The 9,595-nt window shown below is 38.1% G+C and overlaps 1 protein-coding gene across 4 annotated transcripts in view; it reads left to right on the forward strand.

The window, feature by feature from the left end:
- Window positions 1–8,688, forward strand: part of TMCC3 (transmembrane and coiled-coil domain family 3) — a 234,800-nt gene extending 226,112 nt beyond the window's left edge. For all 4 annotated transcript variants that reach the window (XM_073327540.2, XM_073327538.2, XM_073327539.2 and 1 more), the window contains 2 exons: window positions 1,102–1,237; window positions 3,484–8,688. In XM_073327540.2, coding sequence (XP_073183641.2) covers window positions 1,102–1,237; window positions 3,484–3,786 — 439 coding nt within the window. In that variant the 3' untranslated portion in view covers window positions 3,787–8,688. The remainder of the gene's footprint in view (window positions 1–1,101; window positions 1,238–3,483) is intronic.
- The last annotated feature ends 907 nt before the right edge of the window (window positions 8,689–9,595 follow it).

A 9,595-nucleotide genomic window follows, 5' to 3' on the forward strand; every position in this document is an offset into this window, starting at 1 on the left:
ATGTGAATATGACATACAAATGGTGCCAGTGCGGTCATCGCCAAGGGACTGCTCCTGATTTATTGTAACTTGGCACCTAAATAAGCGGTCTCTGATGTAATAGAGCTTTACTGTTGACAGTACTTCCTTTATTAATGAGCCATTTCCTGCAGTGTGGTATGGTATATGTTCTCAACCACACTGTTATGGGACTGTGAAGTTTGAAGACACAATGTAACAAAGTATAGTGAGATTTGGTTTTAAATACTTGAACACTGCTTCCCTGTGGGCTCATTAGCTGCTTGGTAAACCCTTTAACATCTATTCTGGAGTGCGAGTTATGTTCTGCAGAGTATCAGCACCTGGTCCCAGAGACTAAAAGCAGGCACAAGGTACATTTTTTTTGAAGGTGACTAGTGACTTTTTAGATGCCGCAATTTTTGAGCTTCCCAGCTTAAGACACCTTAAAGTGTCCTGCTTTTCAGAAAGTGCTGAGCACCTGCCCTCTGATAATCAGGTCTATTTAAGGTGTAAAATTTAGGCATCCAAAGTAACTAGTCACTGTTGAAAATTGTGGCCCCCTGAAGCATACACAGAACATCCTCTTTGTCGTATTAGTCGTGATAATAAGTGTATTGGTTAGTGAGATCAATATAGTTTCTACTGTGCTAACAGACGAAACATTCATACAAACACAATACTTATTAAGATTTCCTTGAGCAGTTCTCCAAGTGTAGGGAAAGCAATTTATTTGTTTGTTTATATGGTGGGAAAAATATGTAGAAATCCCCGTGACAAGATTTGAATGGTGGTCTGAAAGGAGGAAGAGCATGAATTGGATACACTTATCCACTGAGTTATTTTTATATTGCAGTGTTAAAATGCCTTGGTCTTTCAAACATTGTTCTGTTGTTCCGCCAACCAGGAGCATTTACAAAGAGCTTTCAGCCTGCCGAGTAAGTCCTTGGGGAAACTTTCCCCCCTTCCTTCTCATTACAAACCGAAGTGGTGGTGACTTGAGATACAAGGAAAGATGACTTTAAAGTACAGATGTATTCTAACATGGTGTAACATCATTTGTGTAGAAGAGCTAAATTCAGACTTCTGTTTTTCCTGAAAAAGGTATGAACGATTGGAAGACCAGCTAAACGATCTGACAGATCTTCATCAGCATGAGACTGCAAACCTGAAACAAGAGCTAGCCAGCATAGAAGAGAGAGTGGCATATCAGGCCTGTGAACGGTCACGAGATGTTCAGGTATTTTTATAATCAACTTCTTACATAGCCTAGAAATTTTGCAAAATTTGGAATAACGTTTGCATTTAAGGAATTTAGGCCCAACTTTTTACCCAGCTAGATTGAAATCTTGGCCCCATTGAAGTCAATGGCAGAATTCCCACTGAAGTCAATGGGGCCACGATTTTACCTGCTAGTGTTTCAAAATTGAATGAATAAAATCCTGTGGATTCTAAATGGTGTCTTACATCTACTGCTCTGTCATCACTAGAGGAATAAGGAATCTACTGGTCTAATGTAAAATGCTCTGAAATGCAATAATTTTGCTTTCCCTGCTGGCTCTGTAACAGCAGTAAGATAACACTATTCCCAGTTGTGAGCTTAACATAAATTTATGTCCAAACCCCTTCCTAGCTGAATACTAACATAGCATGGCAGAGCCCTATATAAATTTTGAATTTTGTAGAAAAACGGTATAGTTGTCGAAAACTGACTGAGATCCCAAATTATTCATAAAACACCCATGTAGACTTGTGAATTATAAATACAGTTCAATGATGAACTGAGAAGTTTTTAACCTATCGAGACCTTTTGTTCCCTGTGTTTCTCCTGCAAGAGGTGTTCACTGCATTAACACCTAAAGTAGTGAAAAGAAATTGCATTTCTTGTATAGGTTTATGCATTTAGTGATGAGAACTTTACCACAGTCAACTAAACACAGTCAATGAAGTAGAAAATTATAAACATTCTGGAAAGTATGTATTTATTTACTTGTCACTTATGTTTGTACATATGTTGGGTTAATAATTGGGGGGGTTATTTTTATTTAAAGAGCATTTAGTTCACCTTTAAAAAACAGCCAGATGTATACATTCAGGTTCAGAACAAAAGAAACATCAAATGAGAGAAGACCAAGTCAGTAAGGGATGGAGAACTTAATTTCAAAATATAGACTAGAGTTTGATCTACAGAAAGTATAAAATGATGATGATTTGAAGAAAAGAGTAAGTGTGGGTAGCTATGTTTTGAGTGCAGGACATTTCCTAAAGACAACCCTGGGGTCTCGGTTATCCACTTTTCTCAGATGATCGGAATTTGTGATTTATTGCATAAAAGAACAAGTTGGAAAGTGAATTATAATTACAGTATTATTCTGACAGCTAAACATTTCTGCATTTTACTTGTTGCAAGAAAATATTAAGAGGACTGTATCTCCTTTTAAGCCGACATATTGATATTTAAATGGTATAACTGTAAGCAAAGTACGGGTGGAAAGTGGCCAGCATGTCTGCTTTATGTTCTCTAGAGACATCCATGCTCACAATACATTTATGACATGGATCGTTGTACAGTGGGTGGCATTCAAGAGAATGAAAGTGAATTTAGACCAGAATGGAGGTGTAAACCTAATGGGTCCACCCTGAAGTTGATTTAACTGGTGTCACAGCAAGCCAGCAGTGTCCTAAAATTTTCAATGGTATATGCGAAGAAACTAATTTTGGTGTTGCTTTGATATAGTGAAGTTTCCATGGTAACAGCTTAGCTTACCCAGTTCTTCAGCTCATCAGTACAGGTTGAACCTTTCTAGTCCAGCACCCTCAGGACCTGACCGGTGCTGAACCAGAGAATTTGTCGAACCATGGGAGGTCAATGCAGAGTGCTAGCGAGTCTCCGTAGGCGCCTGGGGGCTCCATGCTGGCCCCAGGTTGCAGCTGCTGGCCTCTCGCCCGGGGTCCCAGCTGCCGGCCCCAAGTCCTCCTGCTTTCTCCCAGAGCTTTAATGCTGCAAATCAGCTGTTCACGGTGCGCTGGAAGCCCTGGGAAGGAGGAGGAAATAGTAAGGGCAGGGCCGCTGGCGCGCATGAGGCAAGTGGGGAAGGGGGCAGAGGGGGGAGCTTGGCACTGGTGGATGTTCCGCACCCATTAACTTTTCCCCTTGGGTGCTCCAGCCCCAGAGCACCCATGGAGTTGGCGCCTATGCCAGACCAAGAATGTTGCCAGACCAGGGAGTGCCGGATTAGAGAGGTTCAACTTGTACATTCAGAAAACATGAGACACCATGAACACTATTTTCCTCAACCAGGAAAAAATGTAAATGTTACACAATAGCATTGTCAAGTTTGATTATACTTTTATAATTTTTGTAAACAGTTGATTGTCTGCACAACATATTTGTTTAAATAGATTTATAAATTATATGCAGCAGCTGAATGAGGAACTGCTTTGTGTAGAAATGTAGCTGACTCTTATTTTTCTTTTTGTCTACAGGAAGCCTTGGAATCTTGCCAGACTCGGGTTTTTAAGCTGGAGTTCCATCAGCAAGAACAGCAAGCGCTGCAGTCAGAAACTGTGAATGCCAAAGTACTCCTAGGGAAATGTATAAATGTAATCTTGGCCTTCATGACTGTCATCTTAGTGTGCGTCTCTACCATTGCAAAGTTTATAGCTCCTATGATGAAGAGCCGTTTCCATATTATCTGCACTTTTTTTGCAGTGACTCTACTTGCAGTGTTTTGTAAAAATTGGGATCACATTATCTGTGCCATAGAAAGGATGATCATACCAAGATGAATCCACTAGTCCAGATGTTTTATTTTTTTAAAGAAATGTTGTATGTGAACAAACTACCAAAATATTTAATTTTGCAATTTAAACATGCAGACTGGATGAAGGCTATAAAAACTCTTGAATGCTAAGGTTTAAATACTTCAATTTATACTCCGTGGCAGTTATTTGCCTATTCAATTCTGCTGTATGTAATTGGCTACATCTATTATGAACTGCTCACTCATGTAAATCTTTTGCCTTAATCTTACCAGCTTTCCACTTTACAAACCAGCATATCTACAAGAGGTCATGCTACTGGTGGTGTAAGAAATGTGAAGTGTATTGTGTCATTAATTAGAGTGAGGAGGAGTGGTGGTGGGAGTGCATTATAATCATGTTTTTACACCATTCCTATTGGATTAATTCAGTTGTCTAGCTTTCCATATGAACCAGGATAGAATGGCTAGCTATATTTTACAATATTAGGAAATACCAGCCATACTTACAGTATTTCCTAATGCTAGATGATTTAACATCTGTGAATTAGAAACTGGGAAGGTGCTTAATTACAATCCAGCACTGTTTTCTGATGCTTCTGCCAGTGGGCCCTTACTCATACAGATTATTCTTTAAATGTTATACTTTCCCAACAATTTAATATGACTAGAGTCTCTAGTGATACAGATTAGTAAATATCATATCCTAGAGCTATTCTTTATCATGTTTAGGAAATACATAAACATAATAACATGCCTCCAAATATGATGCACTGAATGAATTATAAGATCACAAAGACCTCTTAGAAGAATAAAGAAACAAGTAATCAGTGCTGATGCCACTATGTTGACTTCAGTAGCTCTTTTGGTCGTATTTCAAGCTTTGCAGATTGCAAAGGGAGAGCGCATAAACATTTGTTTAAATTTTTAACAGTCAGTTGATGAGCTTTCCAGTGAATGTGAAACAGATAAAACTAGGCCCCAAGTTGGAGTAGGAGTTAGTAATGCTGAAGGAAATTGGATGTTGTGAATTTTTTTGCTTCAGGGTTCCACAGGAACCACCAGGTCAGGAGGGTTGGGAAAGAATGAAACTTTATATATTAGAACTAACTGTGGGATGTGTTGAGAGACATTCCTGAGAACAGTGTGTTAGACATCAGACAGTAACGGCACTATGAAAGAGGTAGGTTTTTAAAAATATTTATTTTGCCTGATCTAGAAACTACAAAATGTTTTTCTTGAAATCCTTTGTTGCCTGGGTAACCAGATATGATGTAAAGTAATATATGAAATAAAATATCAGGATTCTTCTCCACTCATATGTATCCAAAAAAATGACACGTGTCTGGTTATTTAATTTAATATTTAATGCTGTTTGCTTTTAAGATATGTTGTCATGACAGCATTATTGTTACTTTGGTCGCAGGGCTAGTTGAATTTTAACCAAGTGCAATAATTTGTATGGAAGTCTTTAGAAATTTTTATGTGGCGGGTGGGGGGGAAAGCACTTTGTCCTTTCTTTACCATAACACAATTTATAATTAATCTAATAGTTTGCTGTGGTTTCAGGGGCTGAACAAAGAGCATGGCTAATGGTGTAAATGATGATATAACCGAGACCTTAGAAAACTAAATTTTAAAAAAAATCATTAAAGAAATTCTGATATGTGCAATGTTTTTGAATATAGAAAGGAATTCAATCCGAAAGAATTGTGATACTTGACTTGCTGCAGGCACAGGAAATTAATCAAATAGAATACACCCACTTTATCCTAACTAGATCCTGTTCAATCTTCCCAGAGGAAAGTGGAGGAAAATAAAACAAACTTGCTGACACCTTCCATACCTCAAACTTAACAGTCAGTTTAACTCTGTATATGTGAGCAAGAATTGCCATATATTCATTCAAATCCATTTATTCTCAAAGCCACTATTGGTATCCAAGTAATTAGTCTTCTTTTCCTTGATTTCTAATAAATTGGATACTGTCTCCCTCTCTGAAAGCAAATAATTCCAAACACTGATGACCCTTCTGAGGGGAAAAACAGTCAGTGATATACCTAAACTTTTACCTTTTTCAGTTTGCAGGCAGGTCCCTGTGCGTTCCTGTTGCTGTTTAGTTCAATGAGATCCTTATTCCCAATTTTTTGTGATCCCCATTTAGGTATTCTATGTATACATTGCATTAAAATTTCATCCCCTAATCAGTCCAGCCACTCATAGCTACCTCATCTATCCAGTTCATAGGCTGGGGAGATTACAGACTGTATCAGTTGAAGAGATTAAACATATCTTCATAGTGAAGTCCCCTCCATAACTTTGAAAAAATGTAGCTGCTCCTTTCTGGATTTACTCCAGAATATGTACGTCCTAACAGAGGATTTCCCTTGTTTTGTTTATATACCCTTTTGATGCAGCTTGAGAACCTTTTGACCTTTACTGCATTAACAATACATTCCCATCTTCATTGCAGCTAACATGAATATTAAGTTCTTTTGTTGTCAGTACTTTCCAGTTCTTCAGCCAGCAATTATATTTTAGATTCAAAATCCTTTGACTTGCATTAAAATCCATCAGCCATTTTATAAACCATTCCCCTAATTTATTTAAGTTTTTCTTACCAATTTATAACTTTGTGTCTAAAGGTGAGTTTGGAGGGTACAGACCTAAAAGGAAGAGCCCCAGTACTGACTCTTGACATATGATAGTGACTTCTCTCCCTTGTAATCCATTGCCACCATTTTTGTGTCCTCCATTTAATCATTTTGATATCCAATTTATGTACCTGCATTCCAGGCTGGACAATAGAAAAATCAAGCATTGATATATTACTTTTGTTAAATGGCTTACAAATGTCTACATATATGTAATATGGATGCTATTTGTCAGTAGCTTTACTGAACTCAGGAAAACAATTGTTTAGTTTAGCATAATTTACTTACCTTTATTAATTTAACCTTGCTGGTTCCAATGTAGAAACCTTGAATTTGTGACCCATTCTGTGTTATCTGTCTCTGACAGTTTCCAGGATCAGGACATAACAAATTAAGCCTCCTTACCTCAATAAGATCAGCCAGTCTCTCTCATAAGCAGAAAAATCTGTTACAGCCATGATTTGGGAATACAAAGGCATCTACACTTGTTGGTAGTTACCATATTCTACCTGAGTAATCTCCATGTAAAATGAGAATGTAATGGTCAAAGGAACGGTTTTACACTTGGCTGATATCTGACTGACTCCAAATCAGAAATAGTGAGGTCTTACATAACAGATGCAGTACATTTCCTTATTGGCTTTGTATCAGAAATAAAACACATTTAAAAATCACAAGATTTCTCTAAAGTAAGAAAAAAGAAAATGTTTCTCAGTACAAGTTAATACAGCCCTAACTGTTCTGTCAATCAGGCACTTTCATCTTTTTAGGTTCCTTTCTGAGCTCTATCTAAAACCATACCAATGTTCCATAGGCTGACCCAAGCAACAGCAATTTCAAGATCTTTCTCCAAGAGAACTGCTCAGATTCTTTATGGATCTCATGTCTTCTGTCAAGTCTCCCCATCTTCTTCCCTTCTCTTTCCCTCAGCTGTCCTGGCCCTTTGGTAATCTTTCCCTCATGTTCCATTTTAATATAAATTTCAAAAACTAATTCAAAATGCCTTAAGGTACCATATTTTTCCTCATCATTTGCTTCAGTAATCTGCATATGTCCCTTGCTGAACCCAAACTTTGCTTTCCCAACTCTTCCAACGTTTTTTTTTTTTTTTCCTCCTTGTGTACCCTTATCTGTGGTAAGCCAGGGTGTCTAACTTGTGTTAAGGAAGTGGAAGGTAGCCTTTAATATGCTCATGGCACTCAATCCCTTTAAGTGTATGCCAAACTCTTTGCAACTCCTGCTCCCAAAATATGTTGGATTCTTTTCTCTGGCTGATTCTGGCTGGCAATCAAAGAACCACTTCATTTCATTTACATTATGATCACTCTTGCCAAGTGTATCTTCAGTCTCAAGATCCTTAATAAGTTAATCATAATTGGTTGGAACAGAGTCTAGTAGCCCTAGTCATTATGGTTAGCATCCTAACTACCTGAGAGATAAACACATCTTTGAAAGCCCCAAAGAGTTTGATGGTAGAATCCATACCTGTTGATTCCTGGAGAGTTAATTTCCCATGACAGTTACCTTCACTGTTAGCTACCTTTCTAATTTCAGCCCATTGATCCAAATCAAGGGATTTCTTTAGGGCTTCCCACGTAAACCTAGTGAAAGATGCCCACATAAATTTAGTTCCACTACTGTCCAAAGTCACTGATATTACTCTGACTAGATACTATCCTATTCAATTTCTTCCTGACTTATATACTAGAAGTTCAGTCCTTCACATAACCCAGTGATGCTTCTTGTCTTATTAAGCTCCAGTTATACTAGTTCTGGCTTTTCATAGAAAGCTATTGAATCTGGCCACTGCTTGTTTAGTATCAAAATGCCTAACATTAAGAAGTGCAACCGCTACTGGATTGTGTCCAGTTCTGGTGTCAACATTTCAGGAAGGATGTTGATAAATTTGAGAGTTCACAAAAAGACCACTGAGAATGATTTAAGGGTTGGAAAACATGCCTCACAGTGAAAGATTTAAGGAGCTCAATCTGTTTAGCTTATCTAAGAGAAAATTAGGGGGTGACTTGGTCAGTCTGTAAGATCCAGATCCTTAATGTATTTAGGCTTTTTATTCTATCTGTAAGGTTTTCATACCATGCACATCACCATAGTATCTGACCATCTTCCAGTAGTGCATTAAGCAACATGACTACATATCTGTGGCATATTGTTTGTGTTCTCATCCTCTTCCCAGAGGGAGAAGCATGTGGAGTTGAGTGTCTTGTTTTGGTAGGGTGGGTTTTTGTTTGTTAAATATAGCTGTTGCTATGTGTTCATGTTTGAGAAGAAAAGATCAAAGAAATGCGCCTTGCACTTGGAGTGGAAAGTGACAAGGTTTTTAATAGTGGTTAGCTCCTGGGGGAGTTTATTCCAGTCTTCTACCATCCCTAGAGAAGGTTCTGTCTCCTGCATAGACAAGTTTACTCTTATTGTTGAGCATTGCATTGTGCCAGAGGAGTGAAGTTGTTGACCATGGTCTTCGTCCCAGAACTTTGGGGGCCATGCCCAGGCCATGGAATGTTTTGAAGACAAGGACTGAGACCTTGAACTTGATTTGAAATTCTATGGGAAGCTAGTGTAGGGAGCAGAGGACCGATATGATATGCTCATGGTCGTCTGTGTTGCTGAGGGGAGAGACACTGTAGCATTTTGTACTAGTTGGAGTTTCCTAAGTTCCCATTTATTTTTAGTGGAAGTTAGGAGCCTAAATACCTTTCAGCATCTTTGCATAAGTACCTACATGGAGAACAGAGATTGATAAGGGGTCTCTTCAATCTAGCAAACAAGATATACCATGAATCAATGGCTGGAAGCTGAAGCTAGACAAACTCAAACTAGAAATAAGGTACAAATTTTTAACTGAGGGTAATTAACCCTTGGAACAATTTACCATGGATTGTAGTAGACTCTTCATCACTCAAGTTTTAAATCAAGATTGGATATTTTTCTAAAAGATATGCTGTAGTTCAAACAGGAATAAATTCAGGGAAGTCCTGTGGTCTGTGTTATACAGGAAGTCAGACTAGATGATCACAAAGGTCTTTCTGGCCTTATAATCTACAAAAATTTGCTAAACAAGCTCAAAATACAAAGAGGATCCAGAATCACTTAGTGTAAAATTTTTCAAAAGTGCCTAAGTCCCATTTTCAGAAGTGACATGCTCTGAGACTTAGGTGCCTAGAT

This window comes from Lepidochelys kempii, chromosome 1 (assembly GCF_965140285.1).
Source record: "Lepidochelys kempii isolate rLepKem1 chromosome 1, rLepKem1.hap1, whole genome shotgun sequence".
Classification (NCBI taxonomy): domain Eukaryota; kingdom Metazoa; phylum Chordata; order Testudines; family Cheloniidae; genus Lepidochelys; species Lepidochelys kempii.